The 23,567-nt window shown below is 40.2% G+C and overlaps 1 protein-coding gene across 2 annotated transcripts in view; it reads right to left on the bottom strand.

Annotated features, from left to right (window-relative positions):
• Positions 1 to 23,567, bottom strand: part of ADAMTS9 (ADAM metallopeptidase with thrombospondin type 1 motif 9) — a 158,448-nt gene that overhangs the window by 121,968 nt on the left and 12,913 nt on the right. For both annotated transcript variants that reach the window (XM_055343319.1, XM_055343320.1), the window contains exons 4-8: positions 5,774 to 6,063; positions 3,447 to 3,530; positions 3,230 to 3,345; positions 2,246 to 2,286; positions 2,026 to 2,131 (exon numbers count right to left, since the gene is read on the bottom strand). In XM_055343319.1, the coding sequence (XP_055199294.1) occupies positions 2,026 to 2,131; positions 2,246 to 2,286; positions 3,230 to 3,345; positions 3,447 to 3,530; positions 5,774 to 6,063 (637 nt within the window). The remainder of the gene's footprint in view (positions 1 to 2,025; positions 2,132 to 2,245; positions 2,287 to 3,229; positions 3,346 to 3,446; positions 3,531 to 5,773; positions 6,064 to 23,567) is intronic.

Raw genomic sequence — 23,567 nt, 5'->3', positions numbered from 1 at the left:
ATTCAACTGGAACTTGGGTATCTGGTTCTCAGCTGATTCCCATGTTAGAGCTGGTACCCCAATATCACAGGCTGGTACCCCAACATTATTAGCACTAGACCTTAAGCAATTTAATATTACTAAAATCATCTGACATGGAAACAATATCTACCATGTGGGGATTTATGAAGTTTAAGGGAGCTAAATAAAAACACCTCGATTGATGCCAACACATGGTTTTTGTGGAGGGAGATCTTTGCTAAATGTACAGTTCACACAGCTCCTCTATACCTGAAAATATTGGCCTTTGCTAATCAAAATTCTTACTTTCTTTAAAATGTCAACTTTCTAAACTAGCTGTCCTGAAAGGAGTTTATTAGCTCTTGTGAGGAAGGAATTAATAGGAAATTAACTGTATTTCTTTAAATACTCTACCTTTCTTAACGATAGATTATGGGGAACTGTGAATCTGTTAATTGCACAAGCTCTTGCCCTTTGATTACATTCCTATCTTGAACTCCCCCAATCTGGTCTCCTGAGGCAGGAATGGCTGCCTCGGTGAAATGCCACCCTATTCTTCATGGTCGAATCTAACCTCCTATTTAAAGGTCTAAAGGAATTTCCTAGACTTTATGCAAAACAAACAAAAATCCCCAAAAGATTCTATTAAAATAAGTTTGGGAACACTGAGTTAAGCAAAACTCAGCAGTTTATTTTAATACAGTACTTGTCAGAGCCTTTACTTTATGCCACTGAGCCTTGTGACTCTAAGCAGGGCTAGACCAGGAAGAAAAAAGTTTTTAAATTACTTGAGTATGAAACTCCTTTTTATTTTTTTCCCCCGACAGACCATTCTCTTGGAATTGTGCTGGAGACCTTGTGTCTTGGGAAACGCTGGTGGGTCAAGTTCGCAAACTGAGTTCCACAAAATCTTTGAGTTTCACAAAAATATTTCAGAAACCAAAAGGACCGAGAGGAGGCCGATTAAGCAGGACTCTGGCCTACCACAACTGCTTAATGAAAGCTGTGCTTTGTTTGTGCTATAAATATTGGGTATCTGATAGTATTTCCTTTGGAAAAGAGAAAATTGGTGTGCTCTTAAAATATGCTTGAAAGTACTAGTTTCAAAATATACCCATTATATGCTGAACTAAACTGGAGATGCCTCTCCATATGCATCTTATCTTTACCTGTAGAACAGCACACAACACATAGGTGCCTTCAAAAAGCATTTGTTGAATAAAAAACCCTTGCTTAATAGATTATTTACCTTTAAACAAAGTTACCACTGACCTATCCATTGATGTACAACTCTATCAGTGACAACTCTTGAGAAAATTATTTTTAAAAGATATGGCATAAGAAATTAAATCATTCTAGAAAGAAAACAACGCAGATCAAAAATCACAATCATTTCTAGTAACTTTACACTGTTTTACCCCACATTCTAGCTATGCTCTGTTTCTAAAGAACAAAAAGGAAAAGCCAATTTCACAATAACCACTAAGTGACCACGGTTAGGAAATGTTCTCTTCTCTGTATCTTTGTTCCATCTCTTCCCTAAAAGAGGGACATCACTGTGCCCGGAGGCTAAATGTCTGAATGAAAGCCTTGTACGTCTACAGTCAAGAACAATCTGGATCTGCGAAAATCTTGTGAACCAGAGCAATGAAGGGAGACCCTCTCAGATAAAGATGTTACACCAGGACAGTTTCCTAAGCTAATGCACCCTTTGCTTCAGTGGATGGCTGGAAAGGCCTCATTTCTCCAACTCCCAGAAAGAAAGGAAAATACTAGATATTTCACAGAAAATGTGTGTAGGTAAAGCAAAGACATGTCAGCTATGGCTGAAGAGGGGCTGCTGTGCTAATCGGCTTTCTAAAGTCATTTTTCCCAACTAGAGTCAAAGCTCTTCAACTCTGAAGTCTTTGCTATGACTCAAAAAGTGCCCTCTGCTCTCTGAGGTCAAGAGGATCCTCTCTGATGCAAAGGAAGAAAAATTTGAGGTCACTCTGAATTAAATCAAAATATGGCAAGGAAACGTACACATGGCCCAGTTCATGGGCTATTGTGAAAGCTGTACTCAGTCCACTGTCCTCACTGATAGAACAGCTTCTGTAGGGATCACAGATGGTACCCAGCTCAGCAAGACCTATTCAGAGGGGGAAAAAAAGGAGAAGGATTTACTTTACAAAGCAATTGTGACTTGGAATAAAAACATGTAATAAACTGTTGTAGCCATAGAGGATACGCACAGCGGACTCACCTAAGGTATCACATTTGTCATGAGCTCTGCAGATATCCTGTCTGAAAGGAAAGCAGACTTAGGGCCATGACGACACCAAAGAGTAATGTCAATACAAGCAAACACCTGACAGTCTTCTAGGCATTCACGACAGTGTGTACCTCATCGAGGAGGAGGTTACAACAAGCCAATTAAGAAGGCCACAGGTCTGTAACTCAAAAAAGCCTGGTAACCAGTGATGTAAGGATTAAATCTACATCAGGAGGGCTTCTTTGGCCACAGGGGTAGCCACAGAGCAAGTAAAAAAAAAAACTCTCCAGCCTGGGCTTTCCCTCCTACAGTGGCATGAGTGATTCTAGTCTGTTTGTGAACATTCCTGAGAAGGCTCTAAACACTCATTTCAGTTCACTTACGAGTAAGTGATTGTGACTATCTCCGAGGTGGCCAACAGGAAACACAAGCAGGCCAGCACTCCTCTCTGTTGCCCTGTACAGCATTTTAAATAGTTTTGAGAAAGTGGCTACCATGTAAAAATTTGGAAGATTTCACTCAAAACAAAAAATCCATATTGCTGACCTCTTGCAAAATCACAGAACCTGGCAACGCTAGATGCGTTTGTGACATGGTAACAACCAGCTCCATCTGAATAGCACCTACCTTTGGTCTAAGGGTGTTTCCTGTTTGGCCCGCCTAACACATCTACTGACTACCTGGCACCTGTTGGCTAGCAGTTCTCAGCCAGGGGTGATTTTGCTCCCCACCCCAGAGGGCATTTGACAATGTCTGGAGACATTGTTGGTTGTCACAGTCAAGAGGAGAGGCTGCCATGGACAGATAGTAGGTAGAGACCATAGATACTGCTCAATGTCCTGCAATCCACAGGGCGGCCTCCACAATAGTGCTGCTTGGGAACCTGGTCCTACGGGCTGGCTAACAAGAATATACGACTTCACCCACCAATATGCTTGCAAACTGAATGATTCGAGGAATAAGAAATCCATATACCTTGTTACAAGAACAGCCGTATCGTGCTGGATTCCACCAGGGTAATTCTTGGAGTGCTGCCACTGGCAAAAATTTCTTAAAGTTGTCTGGGCATTAAAAGATATGGAAGGTCCTTCCTAAATGCAGAAAAGAATTATGATTGGCCCATTGTACCAACACCAATCCGATATGCCATTTCGGATACATATACAAGAAAGAAGAAAAAAAACTTTATTACCTGTTCATTATGAATCACAACTAAGTTCACAATAACAATATTAATTAAATTTCCAATACTTGGGTCTTTATAGATAGAGGCTACCTGCAACCGAGATAAATTTTTCAAGGTTAATTGTGAACTCTGTGTAAGCAATAAGCAATTCACTTCTTACGCTGGGCTCCACCTCTTTCCACGTTTCACGCAACATATGCATTTTGTTGTTTTGAATTTGCATTCATTCGGCAAACATTTATTAAAGCTCTCTTTGAAAAATTCATAGATGGCAGTTTCAGATAATAATGAATCCCAACAAGTTTAAATTTCAAAGTGTTTTCCTTGGAAATTGCATCGCCACGCAATTTAACAGTTTTCTGTGCCAAAACACTGGATATTAAGTTTTGATCAAGCTCTTTCAACCCAGTTGAAGTCCCAGATTGCCCAGTTATGGAATTTCACATGGACCACATGTTTGCTAATACTGCTGTTCTTCGTGCTTACCTCCCATTTGTCTTCTTCACAACCCAGTAGCCCATTTTGTTTTGTTTTGTTTTTTTCATTATTATTGCTAATCATGAAAGCTAACGTTCACTGCATGCTTATTGTGGACTTGACCCTCGCTGAAAATTGCATATGCATTTGCATCTAGTCCCCACAGCAAAAATCTCTGCACAAGCAAGAAAACTAAGGCTCAGAGAATTTAAGTAACTTTCCCAAGACTGCAGTGGTGAGTGGCACAGTCAGAAAAGCTCAACCTACATCAGTGTGACCCAATATCCAGGCTCATAACTGAAATTCTTCTGAAAGGTCTGAATTTATGGGTTGGAAATAGACTTGAGTCTGGGCAAGGTGTGATTAGGATTTTTTTCTCCCTCCTCCAGGACAGGAGAGGGCTGGAGCACATGGGGCTGAGCATGGGGAAGGGAGGAGAGGGGAGAGTGTGAGGCAGGCAGGTTAAGGGATTGGGGTGGGGAGCACAAGGGAGCGGTTCACAGCGGTGAGGGGAAGACAAGAAGAACCACTGGACAGGGAAAGCAAAGAACTCTTAAAGCACCTGTGACTCAAATTCGGTCGTTTTTCACATTCTTTTGGGAAATCTATTAAAAGTAGGCTCCCGTTCATATAAATTAAGGTCAATCCATTAGAATAAACGCTGTGTTTTACATATTGTTCTAAAAACGGTGTGTGACAATGTTCTGTTTTGCTTTGAAAAAAAGTTGTATCTGCATACAAACTTGAGTTGTGCTGTCCAACATGGTGGCCACTCGCCACACATGGCTACCGAGCACTGGAAATGTGGCTTTATGTCTAAATGAGATGTACTGTTGAATGTAAACACATACTGCATTTTAAGACTTCGTATGAGTCTAAAAATGAGATGTACTGTTGAGTATAAACACAGATTGCATTTTAAGACTTAGTATAAAAAAAAAGAGTAAAATGTCTCCTTTGCAATTTTTGAAAATGACAGCATTTTGATAGAAAATAATATATATCATTAAAACTAATTTTCCTTGTTTCTTGTTAAATTACGTACGTGGCTTGCATTATATTTCTCCTGGGCAGTGCTGGTTAGAAACATATGCAAAAAAGAACTTTTAACAGTGGTGGCCTCTGGAAGGCGCCAGGGTAGGTAATGGCACTTCTTTTTCATGATTAGTCTTTCGTTCTGTTAGATTTCTTTTTTTTTTTCTTAAAAATGTAAATCTATTGATTTCTCAATTCAAAGCGAGAGTAGGAAAATAGAGAGGGAGAGGTGAGGAGGTGTGAGGTGTGGGCCTCACCCCAGGGCTACTAAATTAGAATCCTGGGGAAGAGAAATAAAGGCAGGCAGGCAGCTGCAATTCAAAGAGCTCCCAGGTGACTCTAATTCACAACCGGCATTCAACTGTCTTACTACAGACACATACCTGGCTGTGCAAGTTTCTATCTCAGAGGAAGAGCACTGGGTTTAGAAAGTGGACTATCTAGAGGTCACATGCAGTCCCTAAGCCACTTACTAGCTTTACAAGACGATGGGCAAGTGGCCCAGCTCCTCTGAGGCTCAGTTTTCTTATCTATGAAATGGGGAAGATAATCTCCCCTAGCAGACTTGCCAGGAGGATTAGAAATGATGCCTTTTAACTAACTACAAAGCACATTGTCTAACAGAATGAACACTCAATACTGTCACCGTTGTTGTCAATACAAAAAGGCAGCCAATACATAATCTTATGTTCTCTTCGGTCACTTGCCTGAATCGTTGGAATGCCAGCCCTGAGAATGATCCTCCAAAGCACTGGGTGGAAACCCATTTCCCAATGGCACATTTAAGGACTCATAAATCACCTTCTTTTGAATGTACTTACAATTGACATTAGAGTTAAAATATAGTGTTGAAGGTTTGTTCCATGGTATAAAACCATTCTGTAGTCTGCCACCACCATCACTTCTACAAACCGTGGATAGGATAAAAAACGCTTTGTTCTTCTGTGGGTCCTCTTTTCTCTTGTGCTGTCCGTCTTGTTACCATAGGCAGAAAGCGCCTTTGTTGCTAAGCTGCTCCTTAATCCCGCCACATCATCGGCCAGGCTATGCCTTGCTCCCCATCTTCTCCTTCTCATTTTCCTCTTGTCTTTGCTGTGACTATTTTTGTGTTCTGCAACAAATTGGATGGCATGCATTACATTTCAACCCACTTCTCTTTCATAGTAAGATTTAATTTGCCACATCTTAAAATGATGCCTCTGTTGTCAAATTACCTACAAAATCAAGTTCTACACACTGTGGACTCTCCAGGAGAAACTCAATCTGTGCTCTCTCATCTAAATGACTAAGGACTTGAAAGGGAAACAATTGCCTATGACTGTTTTCATTTGGTAACAAAAGTCTTGCTGGGGTTTAAGTGGTTTTCATTTATTGTTCTTTGCCATAGATATAGTCAGGGCCAGCACAGGTACTGAGCTTCACAGAATGGAAATAGAGAGGTTTCCTACACACTGCTCTTGATGCACAATGAGCTATAGTATAAAGAGGTCTGAGAGGTGGCCAGGCTAATAGACAATACAAAGGAACTCTAGAAAATGCATGACAAGGTATTTTTCTATTACTGCATGAAATCATTATAATATGTGAAATGTAAGAAGATGCTATTCAACGCCTCTGAATTTTTAATTAATTTCTTTCAGGGCTCAGTTAAGGAAATAGATTAAACTCAGAGAAGATGAAGAGGCTGTTGGGTCGGTGATGTAGAATGCTTGATCAGCCCTACTCATTCTGACTCTTGCCTAGGTATGTCATCAGTTCTATACAATCCTGCCACGCAAACTGTGGTCCGTGGGCCAGCAGTGCCAGCCCCTTCAAACTTGTGGGAAATGCTCCTCTGCCCCATTCCAGACCTAATAAACCAGAATCTTCAGTTTAATGAGATCTCCAGATGATTCATATCCATGTTAAGGTTTTGAGAAGCGCTAGTAGGGAACGTGGCTTGAAGCTTGTATTGTTGGTGAAAATATTCAAATACCAAGTCATCAACCACACAGTAAACAGAATAAGCATAAAAGTGCCTGCCCAAATAGGCTCTGAGTAAAAACAGAATTTAATCCATTATCTTGCCTATCATCTCATAAATGTGCTTTATAGTTTTAATGCTGGCAGCTTGTAGTTTAAAACAGGCAAGAGAATTGTACAACTGACGAGTATGCTTACCTAAGATACAAAGAATAGAATTTATTATACCAATAACAACAACAACAAAGGTTAAATTGGAAGTGGTTTCATTCTGGAAGGGTTCAAATATTTGATCATAAAAACCATTGCTAAAACAATCCATTTAGGCCAGGATGTGTATTTTGCTTGAGTGTTTTAGCAGTTGTTAAAAAATAGTGAAATCAGTCCACACTGTCGAACAAGTTTTACGTGGTCCAGCCATAGATCACATAACTACCCCAAAGTATGGTACACAGTAGGATTCAATATGACATTCTTTTCTGCCAGTGTCTTTTAAGAACATCCATATATGTTATAACCAAGCCATATGGGTATTTACACTATTTTTCAGTTATTGAATGACTGTGGAACACATACTAGTCAAGTACCTACTATGGGCCAAGCATTGAAGTAGGCTGTTTTGTGCAAGTTATCTCACAATTCCTCTCAAAATGAGAAAATTAACAGTTACTTTATAGATGAGGGAAATAAGTCTCAAAGAGATTGAGCAACTTGTCCAATGTCACATAGCAGAAAGTGTTGGTATGAGGCATCAGACATGGGTTTGATCTATACCCTAAAATGTACTCTATTAGAGCAAGATTTCTCAAGAGCCCTGGATTGGGATGGGTACATGGTTTGGTTAAATCTCAACTGAACAAGGAGGGCATGTAGATATTTTCACTAAGACTAGCTTTTTACAACAGGTGTATGGAGGCCATGTTGAAAATCAAGTGGTTTTTAATACATAAAGAAACAATGTCATTCATTTTATGAAAGAGAAACAATTCTGTTTAATGTCTCCTGTAAAGGCTTAATATAATTATTATGATCAGTAAAGTTTCAAAGATTTTAAAGTCTCATTTTTCTTTCTATTTCAATCAATTTATGCTCTAATCTTTATTATTTTCTTTTCTCTTCAGGCTATAGATTCCTTTTCTCTTCCTTTTCTGGTATCTTTTTTTAAAAAGATTGATTGATTTGAGAGAGTGAGTGAGTGAGCGAGCTAGAGAGCAAAAACAGGAGGAGGGGCAGAGGTAAAGGGAAAGAGAAACTCAAGCAGATTCTATGCTGGGGTGCAGCCTGAAACAGGGCTTGATCTCACAACCCTGAGATCACCATCTGAGACAAAACCAAGAATCAGTCGCTTAACCAACTGAACCACCCAGGTCCCCCTCTTTTCTAGTATCTTAAAGGAGAAGGTTAGATTATTGATTTGAGATAGTTTTTCTTTCCTAATAGAGCCATCAATGGTTCTAAATTTCCCTTCAGGCACTGTTATACCTGTATCCCTGAAATTCTGGTATGTTCTATCTTCATGCTTATTCATCTCAAACTATTTTCCAACCTCCCTTTTGACCTATTGGTTACTTCAGCATGTGCTGTTTACTTTCCACATATTTTTGAATTTCCTATTTTTTTTATGTTTTTGATTTCTACTTTCATTCTATTGTAGTCGGGTGGTACTACGTATTACATCCATCCTTTTAAGTTTATTGAGGTTTTTTGTTTTTGTTTTTGTTTTTATGACCTAGTGTATGATCTAATCTGGAGAATGTTCCATGTGCACATCACAAGAATCTGCATCCTGCTGTCACTGCACGGAGTGTTGTATAGATATCTGTTGCGTGTTGTTGGTTTACAGTGTCACTCAAATTTTCTACTTCCTGTTGATCTTCTGTCTCTCTGCTCTAACCATTATTGAATATAAGATTTTAAAGTCGCAACAATTATGTGAATTGTCAATTTGTCCCTTTATTTCTGTCAGGTTTTGCTTCTTGTATGTGGTGCTCTGTTAGGAAGTGCATGTATATTTATACTGGTTAAATCTTCTTACTGAATTGGCTCTTTTCTTAAAATTATAAAACATGTTGATAAACTTTATCAACAAAGTAATGTGAAGGAATCCAGTCAGTACATGATTCGAGTCCTAGGAAATGTCCACAATAGGTAAATCAAAAGAGAGAGAAAGTAGATTAGTTGCTGGAGGTGGGGCAGGGATTTGAGGGGTTGAGAGCTACAGGGTACGGTGTTTCTTTTTCAAGTGATAAAGATGTCCTAAAAGTAATGGTGATGATGGTCACACGTATCTATGAATATACCAAAAGCCATTAAATTGGACAGTTTACGAGGATGAATAGTATGGTATGTGAATTTTATCTCACAAAAGCTGTTTAAAAAAGAAAATATGTCACTTGGTTTGTGAAAAAGAAATAATCCTTACTTAAGGTCTTCCAGAAATATTTTGATTTATCAGAGAGAAGTATACTTGCAGTGCGAAAAACACTCAGGAAATGCTGTATTCACTTTTTGACCACTGACAGGGAAAAATATACTCTCAGAGTATCATCAAAGGGGAGGAGTGAAAATCTGAGCAGGAACTCAGGCACTAACTGGAAACAAGGTATACTTATTTAAATAACAGAGCTAAAGAATTTCAGGCATTAATCACAAAAGACTACAATTTATAACAGAGAACAACACATGTAAATTCTACATTTCATTTACAAGTAACCTGTGTATCAAAAAAATAATTCAGTATACTTTATGAAAAAACAAGAATACAATTACTTCATCAGAATCAAAAACACCTTCTAATATATAATACTTCCCAGTCTTTTACCCATTTGATCTTTAATCCTCACAAGTTAGAATCCTATTTTTTTTAAAGATTTTTATTTATTTATTCATGAAAGACACACACACACACACACACATACAGAGAGAGAGAGAGAGAGAGAGGCAGAGACACAGGCAGAGGGAGAAGCAGGCTCCATGCAGGGAGCCTGATGTGGGACTCGATCCCAGGACCCCAGGATCACGCCCTGGGTCGAAGGCAGGTGCTGAACCGCTGAGCCACCCAGGGATCCCCTAGAATCCTATTTAGTGACCTAATTAGCTCAACTAATTTCAACCACTTTATCCATTTTAACAGTCAAATTTTAATTTAACATTAAAAATCATATGAGCTTTAAGGATTCAAATATTCACAATGGCTATAAATGCATGAACATTTTTACTGAGAACTGAAAATACAGAAATTACAACTTGTATACCTACTGAACTCCCCTGCCTCTGAATAGAATCTGTAATAACAGAGAATAATTTCCACCAAGGGACATATGGTATTAAGATAAAAAGAAAGTCATCCACATTTCTCTTTAATGACCTTGTAGCATAATAGAATTGAGGCTTGTGTTTCAAATTTGCAAGGGCACTTTGCTACTAGTTTTATCAGAATGGGTTACATAATGAAATTTTGCTCTGGTGGAAAGCACAGTACAAATTGTGTACTTTTGATATTCCTTCCCCCTCCCCCCCAACACATAGCTTTATATATTAGCACTTTTTATTGAGATATAATTTATAGAGGCTCTTGGGTGGCTCAGTCAGTTAAGTGTTTGACTCTTGATTTCTGCTCATATTATGATCTCAGGGTCCTGAGATTGAGCGCATCGCATCGAGCTCCGCACCCAGTGGGGAGTCTGCTTGAGATTCTCTCTCTCCCTTTCCCTCAGCCCCTCCCTGTCCTCTCTTCCTCTTTAAAAAAAAAAATAGACAATTTACATAGCCATAAAATTCATCCTTTCAAAGGGTAATTCAGTGGTTTTTAACATATTCATAAAGTTGTGTGACATCACCATTATCTGATTTTAGAATATTTTCATTGCCCCCTAAAGAAACCCTATACCCACTAGTGGTCACTGCCCCTCTTTCTCTCCTGCCCCTGGAAACCACTAACCTATGTTTTGTATCTATGGATTTGCCTATTTTGTCATTTCATACAAATGGAGTCCTACAACATGTTTTCTTCTGTGATTGGCTTCTTTCACATTTTATTTATTCATTCTTTAACTGGTAGGCATTTGGGTGAACAACTCAGTTGAATAATACTGCTATGAATGTGCATCTACAAGTTTTTGTGTGACTATGTTTACCTTTCTCTTAAGTATATACCTAGAAGTAGAACTGCTGAGTCATTTAGTAACTCTGTGTTACCATTTTGAGGAACTATTGGATTATTTTCCAAAGCGGCTACAGAATTTTCTTGCCTCTTCTTCTTCTTTTTTTTTTTTTTTTAAGATTTTATTTATTTATTCATGAGAGAGAGAGATAGAGGCAGAGACACAGGCAGAGGGGGAAGCAGGATCCACACAGAGAGCCTGACACTGGATCCCAGGTCTCCAGGATCACGCCCTGGGCTGAAGGCAGATGCTGAACCGCTGAGTCACCCAGGGATCCCCAAGGAAATGCAAATTAAAACAACATTAAGATACCACCACTCATCAAGTAGAATGGCCAAAATCTGAAACACAGACAACCCCAAAGGCTGACAAGGATGTTGGAAAACAGGAGTGCTCATTCACTGATGGTGGGAATGAAAAATGATATAGCCACTTTGGAAGACAGTTTGTCAGTGTTTTACAAAACTAAACATGCATATGATCTGGCAATCATGCTTTTGGTATTTTCCCAGAGGAGATGTCCACAGAAAAACCGGAACATGGATATCTATGGCTAATATTCATATTTGCAAAACTTGGAAGCAATTAAGATGTCCTTCAGTAGGTGAATGAATAAACTGTGGTAGAGCCAGACAATGGAATGTTATTCAAAGCTAAAAAGAAATGAGTTAGCAAGCCATGTAAAGACATAAAGGGACCTTAAATGCATACTGTTAAGTGAAAGAAGCCAATCTAAAAAGGCTATACACTGTATGATTCCAACTATATGACATTCTGGAAAAGGAAATTATGAAGATAGCAAAATGTCGGTGGTTTGCTAGCGGTTGGGGCAAAGAGAGATGGACAGAACACAGAAGATTTTCAGAACAGTGAAAATACTCTATGAAATCATAAAGATGGATACATGTCATTTTATGCATTTGTCCAAATCCACAGAATATAAAACACTAAGAGGAAATCATAATATAAGTGTGGACTTCAGGTGATTATGATATAATCATTATGCTATGTCAACATGGATTCATCAACTAATAAATGTACCTTCTGGTGCAGGATGTTGATAGTAGGGGAGGCTATGCATGTGTAGGAGCAGGGGGATATATGGGAAGTTTCTGTATCTTCCTCTCATTTTTCTGTGAATCTAAAATGACTCTTAAAAATAGACTTACTACAAAACACCCACCAAAAAGCAAAAAAGCATGTGATACCTCCAAAAATCAAATGCACATTTGATTTTGCAACTTGAACCCCTGCATGCACTTGGTAAACAAATTTAGGCATGCTAGACAGCTGGAAGTGGCAGTGGTGTATTTCATAAGGCCATGTCATAGGCACTTAAGTTGTAACATTTTATAACAAGAAGATGAGTTAATATTGGCTTTTACAACTGTTCTGGCCTTGCTGACCAGTACAGAGAAGCTGTACACCTCATGCTCTGAAGGGAGCAAGCTTCCAGCCCTTGTTGACCTTGGACAAATAACTGGCTCCCATTTACTCTCCACGCTCCCATTTATACAGCTGGGTAAGAACACTACCTATTTCATAGTCTTGCTCTGAGGAATAGTCAGAGATCATGCATATAAAATACCCAGCACATAGGAAAGCCACCAATAAATAGAGATTTTTTTTTCATTTTTTTTTTACAAGTCATAAAGTCATAACTAAAAGGAATCATCACAGGGAGAGTGTGTAAAAATATTTTTCTGGCTTACAGTAACAATTCAAAGAAAAAAACTGTTTATACCCTTAAATTATCTTTTCTAAGTCACTTCTCTAGATCTCCGTTTTCCTGGCCTGATTCCTGCTTCTATGTTAAGGTGGTCTTGAGAATTAAATTACAAAGTGTACAGAAAATTCCTTATATATTGGGGCCCCTTAATGGTTCAGTCTGTTAAGCACCAGCTCTTGATTTGAACTCAGGTCATGATCTCAAGGTCCTGGGATCAAGCCCTGTCTCTGGCTCCAGCCTCCATGCTCAACAGGAAGTCTGTTTGAGAATTCTTTCTCTCCTTCTCCCTTGCCTCCCCTTGCTTGTGCACTCTCTCTCTCTAAAATAAATAAACAAATCTTAAAAAAGGAAATTCCTGATATATTATAAATTAAATTCTAAAAATTACTTCTTGAACAGCTATTTTGTGCAAGGCGCTAGAGCTAGGTAAGGTGAAATAAACAACAGTAACAACGAAACAAAAATAAAACCTGGGGCCAATCCTTAAAAAGAAAGTTTAAAGATTTAAGACATTCTCATTATTTAAAACCTCATAAATCCTCAGTTGGGGATCCCTGGGTGGTTCAGCGGTTCAGCGCCTGCCTTTGGCCCAGGGCGTGATCCTGGAGACGGATCCTGTGTCAGGCTCCCAGCATGGAGCCTGCTTCTCCCTCTGCCTGTGTCTCTGCCGCTATCTCTCTGTCTCTGTCTATCATGAATAAATTAAAAAAAAAAAGTCATAGTAAAAACAAAAAAACAAAACAAAACAAAACCCTGTAACATTTGGTTATTTTTTGGTGAAAAAATATTTTAAATGAGCTTCATGTCACATTGCTAAGCAATAAAATGCATATGACATTACTAAATAACTGGAATCATTTTGGAAAACAACATCCAGGCTTTGTTACTCAGCAGTTACTCATTGAGAGTCTCACATCCACTGGGGTAGGGCTGAGGAGATTCAAATGTTAACTTTAACACAGTTGGGAAGTTAATTATTGCTATTTTCATAAGGTTTATCAAAATTTAACTGAATTTCCTTAAGGCACTGAACCACCTTGTGACCTCATGGTCTGAGTGGGCAGAGAAATCACAGCTCAGAACCAAAGGGAAGACTGGCCCCGCCTCCTTCTGCTCCACCCTGGCTTGACAACCAGAAGGAAGCTGGACAGGACTCATGAGTAGGTTTTCACTTGGCTTCTGGAGGCTGACCAGCTCTGGTGCATGGCCCTGCCCTAGTGCTACTCTAGCTGCCCCTCTCTGCTTCTGAGTCTCAGTTTCTCCATCTATAAAATGAGGGTCGTAGCAGCTCCTTAAAGGGTTAACTGGGAGGCTAAAAGAGATGGCCCACAAAATACCCTCAGCACAAAGCACAGCACACGGTAAGGATCCATCAAATATTTACGGTGATCGTGATGACTAGTTGTGATCTCTTCACTAGTCGTATGCCATATATGCCCTCTTTGGGAACTAGGAGGTTGATATTAAGGTTGCTTAAGTCAAACAATGCTATTTTAGAAAGGGAGGAAGGTAGGGAAGAGAGCTACGGGATGAAGACCCAGTTCCTGCCCCCATGGAACTCCCAGGCCAGGTACAGCACAAGCAGATTGACAGGGACACAGACACAGCCTGAGATGGAACAGGATCTGAACAAATGCCACAAACACTTCCACCTCAATGGCTCCAACAGCTGATAACATACAGGGAACAAAAAGTAGAGGCCGATGGCAGCTCCCCTGGCTGTCTTTGTTCTAGGCAGATCTAAGATCTGCATGAATCAGGTAAGTTCAGAGAGTTAATGAAGCCTTCAGACAGGGATTCTGTAGGAGAGAAAAAGCAATGTACTGGGAACAGAGGAAGAAGGATAAACAAGCACAGTGTGTGTGTGTGTTGTGCGGGGGGAGAGGGGGTAAAACATAACAAAAACAGCCATAAAACCAATGAATGTTCTAATAATAAAGAACAATGAATTTCCAGCAAGTGGGTGGGGAAGGAGCTATGGGGGGAAACTGTCTTATAAGAATGAAAACTCACGAATGTTCAATTGTTCTCAGGGTCCTCAACTTGCTCGCTTTAAAAATAAGAGTCCCTAGATACAGGGATCGTGCCCCCAAACCCATTTCTCTGTACACGGGGTGAGCTTTGGGGAAAAAAACAAATGGCATGTCCCGGATCTAGTGACACTCCATGCTCAGTACAAGCAGGGAATATGTGCAAAAGGCAGTGGTGGAAGAGATTTTGCTGGGGATCCCTGGGTGGCGCAGCGGTTTAGCACCTGCCTTTGGCCCAGGGCGCGATCCTGGAGACCCGGGATCGAATCCCACGTCGGGCTCCCGGTGCATGTAGCCTGCTTCTCCCTCTGCCTCTCTCTTCTCTCTCTCTCTCTCTGTGTGTGTGTGACTATCATAAATAAATTTAAAAAAAAATAAAAAAAAAAAAGGAAGAGATTTTGCTGAGACTCCTTATAGCTGGCCAGGACGTTTATAAACGATGTTTCCCTGAGAGTGGTTTATGGAACATTAGTCCCAGAACGTATTTCCAAAGACAAATAATGTAAGTTTGCAAAATATTACATAAAGCATTTACATCTGGGACTTTGTCCATGCTCATTAGCATTTTAAGAACTCCAAGAAGTCTTGCAGGAAAGAATCCAGTGTACGTTTGTTTAAACACATAATTAGGGGCTCTTGGCTGGCTTACAGGGCAGGTGGTAGGAACTGACCCAGTCCTAGAAAGATAATGAGATGGAGAGAAGTATATTGGGGGGCTTTCCTTCTGAGGGTGGGGAGGAAAAGGAGATGCCATTGGAAGAAAACACTTCAGAAGCTTCTGGTAGAGTTCAAGAAGCTGGGATGGGCTGTGGGTCAAGGTGGTGGGAGGCATGTCTGAAGGTCATCCCACCATCTCCCACAGAGTGGGTGCCTCCAGCCAAGTGGGGAGTCAAATTTGTTGACTCAGGCACTATACCCAAAGGCCCTGCTTCCCCTCTTTCATTCAACAACTTGCATCCCACTCAACTAAAACAGTAACAAAGGGCTACCATCATAATAACACTGGCTGAAGTTTGATGAGTGGGTTCCTCGGTGGCAGGTGCTCCCTAAGCACTTACATGTGGATTAACTAGATAACTCCTCAGAGCAACCCAATATGGTGAGGGCTTTTATGTCCATTTCAAATTGAGGCATACCTGAAGTAACTTGAGAAAATCTTTAAGGAATATCTATTTGAGGTAGTGTAATATGCTGAACATATCCAGGCCTGGATTTCACTAAGAGACTGTTTGGTCTTGCTATTAACATTCTGCAATATGCTCTTCTGGAAATGCTGGTTTTGATCCATTCCATCTCTTAGCAGTAAGGGGAGGTTGGCCTTTCTGGCAGTGCGGTGCCAGTTGCCCACAGCCGGCCACCTGCACTACCTGCAGGCTGCTTTCCATGGTCGCCTCTCAGGCCCCCTTGTGACACTTCCGAGAAGAAATAAAATGTGAGCCACACGTGGAAGTTAAAAATTTCCAGTAGCACCTTTTAAAAACACCAAGAGGAACAGATGAAATTAATTTTAATAAAAGTTTCTATTTAACCCAATATATCTAGAATATTATCATTTCAACACATGGCACTAGCCCCATTTCAAAGGCTCAGGAGCCACCTGGGACTGCTGGCCACCACCTAGGACAGTTCATTCTAGGTGTTTCCAGAGTGAATACTGGATCCAACACACTTATTCCAGGTAAGTATGGGCTTGGGACTCAGAGGGACCTGTGCTGAAATCCCAGTTGCTCCTTCATTCCATCTGAGTGACTACAGGCAAGTCATTTAAGTTCTTTCTGCCTCAATTTCCTCATCTGTGAAATGGGGATAATGATAGTTTCTCCCTGATAGGGTGGTGAGGAGGATGAAAGGACTTCATACAGGAAAAGTCAGGAAACAGGGCTGGGGCAAAACCCTCTAGGGGCATTGGCTGCAGTGCCCTCGTGACCCAGGCTGAGCACCTCTTCAGGCTGCTGAAATCAAGAGGCCCCGAGGCTTGCTGCTGTGCTATCTGACACTTCACTGCAGCTGTAGGTGGCCCCAGGCTCAATGTGGTGCCTGTGGGAGGTCCGAGGTATCACTCCCCTATCAGAGATTAAAGAGCAGTTGGCGCTGGAGCTCTTTAAAAAGCCTCCTAAGCAACTCCTAGGGAGCCTATCTCCCACATTCCTTTGATACGTGTCTCCTAACTTACACGGCCACTGAGGACTAGTTTACAAACCACTGCCTGCAGTACAGGTCCTTTCCCGTCCTCGGGTCCATGCCTCAGCCACCATGGAAATGACAGGTCACAGGGATATATTATAATCTGATTATATATTGGAACCCCCCTGGGAATGCTCCCCAGCCACAGGCAACCTTCCTGCAGCACCCTGGCCCAGCCCAGATATTTTGTTGCTTTAATTTCAGCTGCTGCTGTGACGACTTTAATCCCCTCAATGAATGAAAAGCCTGATATCTTTCTCTATGGCATTGAAATAGCTTCTTAAAAGGATCTCACTAGTATATTCTTTTTATTTTAAGTACTGTACTTATTGATATCATAAGTTTATATAGTCTGTTTGCAAGATGAATCATCTATCAGTATCTACATCGATATTGTTTTTCTTTTGTTTTGTTTTTTGTTTTTTTTTTAAATATATTTTTTTATAGCAGCAATGTCCACAATAGCCAAACTGTGGAAGCAGTCTTGATGTCCATTGACAGATGAATGGATATTACTCAGCCATTAGAAAGGACAAATATCCACCATTCACTAGTTTATTCTTAATTATCTTTACACACAAAAGAAATCTGGTGGTACTTCCCAATCTCATATGAGTTGTACTTTGAGACATCATCACTGCTTCCATGGATGGCCTTTCCTTGATTTGCAGCTTGGAAAGAACACAGGCCTGGGAAGTAAGAGGCCTGCATTCAGAGCCCACTTTTTTCATTCGCCCTAGCACAAGATGATCAGCCATGATCCTCTGATCCATAAGAAGAGGAATTAGAAAAGAAGTTCTCTCTAAAGTTTTTTCCAGGATTAGAAATTTGTGAGTGCTTATTTTTTATCAGATAAAAGGAAATAATGCTGGCAAATGAAGTCCTAAGATTCACAATGGGTCAAACCCACCAGAGTCTCCTTTCTAGGTCACTGTCACTCTTAAAGAGGGTATCAAAGAAATAACCAAACAGTGGGCAGGGTTGGAGGGTAAAAGGAGACAGAACACTCCACAACAGAGAGGGACCCACAGGAAAGACATCTGTGGCAGCTGCTGTTCAGTAACATGAAGGGAGGTGTATGGTGTGCACCTCAGTTATTCACTGCTGAAATGAATAATAGTTGCTAAAAACCATTTCCATTCTCTCTAATCTAGCTTGTTACAGTGGAATAGCATCAAATATGAGAATTTGGAAATTGGCTTAAAAGAAAAAAAATAGAGCATAACCAGTCACCTTTGGAAAAGCCATATATTACCCCCAAAGCATAGAAGAGGAACTTGGGACTCATGGGGTCATGTGTCCCATTCCACTTCCCGCAGCAGTATGTGGTCATACAGGGCTGAATCTCACACTACTGTCTATGTCTGCCTCTTACTACCCTCAGGCTTTCTCTCCCTGCGCACACGCATGTGCAAAAGAACAGTTACTCTTACATATCTGGGACTTCCTCTCTAACTCTTTTCACCCATGAACCAACAAAGTACATTCCCACCATAAACTGCACTAGCTTGAAATTAAAAATTGTGTTTCTAGATACTAATCAGAAACAGAACAGCAGCAACATCCCTTTTCTTTTGGCACAGAAAATGGCTTTGAATAACAAGTTCAAATTCAGCCTCTCTTAGCCCACCTCTCTGCACCTGTCTTGGACAAATTCATGCTGCAATCCCTGCTGTTGTCCTGTGACACCATCCCGTGACAGCATGACAGCCATGGTGCACGAAATATGTGTAATAAATCAGGGAAGCCATGTATGAAATAGGTGTGTGCAAATTAACAGAATGAAAAGACAAGCCACAGACTTGGAGGAAACAGTTGCAAACTACATATCTGATAAAGGGCTTGTATCCAGAATATATAAAGTACTCTCAAACTTCAATAATAAGAAAATAAACATTCCAATTTTTTTAAATGGGTAATAGATTTGCTCAGACGCTTCACCCAAGATACATGGATAGCAAATAAAGCATATGAAGAGATATTCACATCATTAGTCATTAGGGAAATGCAAATTAGATAGCATCACACACCTGTTAGAATGGCTAAACTTAAAAAACAAAAACATACAAAATACTAGCAATACCAGGAGGAACTGGCACTTTTATACCCTGCTGACAGGACTACAAAATGGTACAGCCACTTTGAAAAGTAAATGGGCAATTTCTTATAAAATTAAACATAACATTTACCACATAAACTAGCAATCTCACTTATTGGTATTTACTCAATTAACAAACAAACAAACTTCTGTTCATCCCAAAATCTGTATGCAAATGTTTATAGTGGCTTCACTTGTAGCTGCCAAAAAATTGTTCCTCGACTGGAGAATGAATAAACAGAGTGTTGTCTACCCATACAATGGAGCACTACTCAGCAATAAAAAAAAAAGACAGATTCCTGACAAAGGCAACAAAATGGATAATTCTTAAATGCTCTAGACTTTGTGATTCTATTTATATAGGCTTCTGGAAAAGCCCAAACCAGAGAGAATAAAAACAGGTAGTTGTGGCAGCCTGGGTGGCTCAGTGGTTTAGCGCCGCCTTCAGTCCAGGGCCTGATCCTGGAGAACCAGGATCGAGTCCTACATCGCACTCCCTGCATGGAGCCTGCTTCTCCGCCTCTCTCTCTCTCTCTCTGTGTCTCTCATGAATAAATGAATAAAATCTTAAAAAAAAAAAAAAACAGGTGGTTGACTACCAAGGACACCAGGAATGGTTCTCAATCTTAGTTGTGATGATACTTACATGACTATAAGCATATACCAAAACTTACAGAGCTGTGTATCAGAAAGCTTGAGTGCTTGCTGCATATAAATTATACCTTGTAGAAAAATGGAAAGAAAATGCTAGAAAATATTAATGGAAAGTTAATAGATTTATAAAGAAATAAGTAAGTAAAATCATTGCAGAAAAATTCTGAAGCCAAGCATTTTCAACACCTGGCTCTGATTCTAATGTCCAGGGATCAATAAACATGGTAGCATTTAACCAACATTTGTCCCTGGCTTGAAGGTGTACCTTCTCAAAGTCCACCACCCACATACACACAAAGCATCATATCTTGTATTCCCTTAAGCTCCTTTTTGTGACATTCAAAATGCTTCATACTTATTGATTTTCAGTTGTACAGAATGCCTATGCAGAAAGATCTGGTTCAGGGACACCAGATCTGGCTCAGTGGTTGAGCATATGCCTTTGGCTCAGGTCATGATTCTGGGGTCCTAGAATCAAGTCCTGCATCAGGTTCCTCATAGGGAGGCTGCTTTTCCCTCTGCCTATGCCTCTGACTCTCTCTCTCTGTGTCTTTCATGAATAAATAAATAAAATATTTTTTTTTTAAAGAAAGAAGTCTAGTTTATACATAAACAGGCTTGGGTCACCCATAAATGGCTCCCATAATGATTCTATTGTAGAGAACCTACCTTGGGCAGATACAAAGTTAGAAAATTTATATCACAGTGGCATGATAAAATAGCCCTTAATTAAACAAATGGATTATTCCCTTGTATGAAGAGAACCAAGAGGTTCAACAATGCCCTACTTCAAAAAGATGGCCCCCTCAGGTGACAAATCCTATGAACCTCAAATATCCCTGCCTCTGTTGAGTCTGCACACCTGACCAAATTCCCTCAGGCCCTGACCAAACACTTCTGCAGTCTTTTACATCCCTTCTTTAGAGGGGACGGGCATCATAACTGGTTTCAGGGGCTTACTGCAAAGATAAACAAATTGGCAAGCATTATATGACCCTTTTTCCTCAACAGACAACAGGTTTCTAACACAAAATGATAGAGACAACCACAATTGATGACAGCTGATGCAGAAAAGCCCTGGTTTGGGGTGCAAGGCAATAAGCCCTCTTACTGTCTCTGGATCCAGAAGCTTACCAAACAGTGCTCAAGGGAGGAGGAGGCAGGAAAGCACATCTTACATCCAGGGGTCCTGACTCCAGGTCCAAATCTAACTTGCCACTTTACAAGTCCCAACTTTAGACTGACTCTCATGGGCTTCAAAGCACAGGTGAGTGAAATCCAGGAATAAGGCAGTCTTAGCAAATACTGTACATTGACAATCTTTCTATTGGTAGGAAAGAGAAATAGAGAAAGAGAAGAGAGAGAGAGAGAAATAAAATAAAATAAAATAAATAAAATAAAAAAAAGAGGGATATCAATCAAGGTACTCCAGATAAAATGTCAAAATACAACCTAACCATGCTGTCCTTTTGTGCTCAATGAAATTACTGTGATTAAGTGGCTCATTCCTGGTGGCTTTGTTCTTGATACCTGCTCTGGGTTTAGGGCTGATGCTGTCCCTCCAAATGGCTGAAAATGTGACCAAACCTTATAATGATAAAGATGAATGGGTGAGTAAAAGAAGTGGAAAGGGAGAAAAACGACAGTGGGGAGCAAACCTAAATGGGAAGGAAAACAGCAACTGAACAAGGATGACTCTGGCAACCAAGTGAAAAGTTACTTGAGAGACAGAATAGTCAACTGCAATGTGCAGGTGCGGAATATATTTAGATCACAAGCTACATAAATGACCTTTAAGAAGGCTTTGCAGGGACAGCTTGGATATTTTTTTTTTAAGATTTTACTTATTTATTCATGAGAGACACAGAGGGAGGCAGAGACACAGGCAGAGGGAGAAGCAGGCTCCATGCAGGGAGCCTGACATGGGACTCGATCCCGGGTCTCCAGGATCATGCCCTGGGCTGAAGGTGGCGCTAAACCGCTGAGCCCCCCAGGCTGCCCAGGCTTGGATGATTTTAACATAGGTACTGTGTAGGTTATATGGGGGCAATTATCGCTGGTTTTGCTCAGCATGGTATATTTATATTACAGTCACATAAGAAAATACCCTCATTTTTCAGAGATGTATTCAGGAGTCTTTAGACAGGAAATGTCATGATACCTGGGTTTATTTTAAAATACTCCAGCAAAAAAGGCAAAAATAGAAAGCAAACGTGGAAAAGTCTTTGCTATCATTAAGTGTAGATGGTGTCTTTATGGTGGTTCATTTTACTGTTACCTCTACTTACATCCATGTGCCTCAAGATGTTATTAGCATGCTTTTTTGAAGACATGATGAAAGATGTTAAACAAATAAATAAGCACAAATATAAGAAAAAAAAACAGTTCCTGTATCAGAAGTTTCTTTTCTACTAACCTTTATTTTGCTGGGGTGTTACACTATTAATGCTGCTGTTTTAGAAAAGCAATATATATATATATATATATATATATTTTTGTAAATGCCACAAAGAAGGCAAAGCTAAGGAAACAGGCTCAAGAATTTAATTATTCAAGACAGGAATCTTCTAGGAGTTATTTATATTGACTATCTATTAGATACAGTCACCAAAGACAATAAAAAAAGAGAAAAAAAAGGTATAAAGACTGAGGGACAACAAGGGGTCAGAGACAGGAAATGAATCCAAAACAGTAAACCCCAAGTTGGGGAAACTATCTTTAAAGATTCAAATTTTGGGACACCTGGGTGGCTCAGGAGTTGAGCCTCTGCCTTCGGCTCAGGTCATGATCTGAAGGTTTAGGGATGGAGTCCCACATCAGGCACTTCACAGGGAGCCTGCTTCTCCCTCTACCCATGTCTCTGCCTCTCTCTACCTCTCTCATTAATAAATAAATAAAATCTAAAAATAAAATAAAATAATAAAATAAAATAAATGAAAAAAAAAAAAAGATTCAAATCAGCCCTGGGTGTGAGAGCCAGTTCTCTCCCTTACACACTGTGGATGTGTTCATTCACCTCTCTGAATTCAGCTTTCTTATTTGTAGATGGGAATAGTTGGCGCATCCTCCAATTATTTGAGCTGTTGCAGGGGTCAACAAAATAACCCACCATGGACTTTCACACTGCCCCAGCACATGGCTCCTTAAATGTTGCCTGTTCTTGTGTCCACAGGCTGAACAGCTAAAGGAAAGGATAGGAAGATGCAGAATGGGAATGGGTGGGACAGGGTAGGCAGGCTGGCTTCTCATAGAAGTAACTCATTAGCCAACAACCACTGACCTGCTCAAGCCCAGGCAGGACTGTGAGGGTGGCCAAAGCTTCTGTCATAGCCTGGAACCCTCCAGCTGTCCCAGAATTGTTTACTTACAGCTCCCCACTTAGAGGTCTGTCCTTCATTCTGTCTCTCACTCCATTTGGGCCCATCTATCTAATCAGCTAATCTATGCTAAACTATTAATGGGATCCCAGAGGTTAATGTGTAACAAGTATACTCTCCAACAGAGGCACGCTGGAAGCTAAACTCTCAGTGAGTCATTAGAGTCTTGGTGGGAATTCCCGACATCAGGCAGGCATTCTCCAATCCAATGAAATTGTAGGCAAGCATATTAAAAATCCTGCCAGGGAAAGTAATTCATATCTGACTGTAAACGAATCAACAATGCACAGGGCAAAAACAAAACAAAACAAAACAAAACAAACGAACAAAAAAAAAAAAAACAAAAAAAACCCTCTATGTAGACCAGGACAAAAGGGTTATGGACATTGGTATGTTTTTGAGGTTTGTGTCCTCAGGC

Source organism: Nyctereutes procyonoides, unplaced genomic scaffold (genome assembly GCF_905146905.1).
Source record: "Nyctereutes procyonoides isolate TBG_1078 unplaced genomic scaffold, NYPRO_anot_genome, whole genome shotgun sequence".
NCBI classification, from domain to species: Eukaryota; Metazoa; Chordata; class Mammalia; order Carnivora; family Canidae; genus Nyctereutes; species Nyctereutes procyonoides.
The sequence above is the reverse complement of the archived record's forward strand: the minus strand, read 5'-3'. Positions and strand labels throughout refer to the sequence as shown.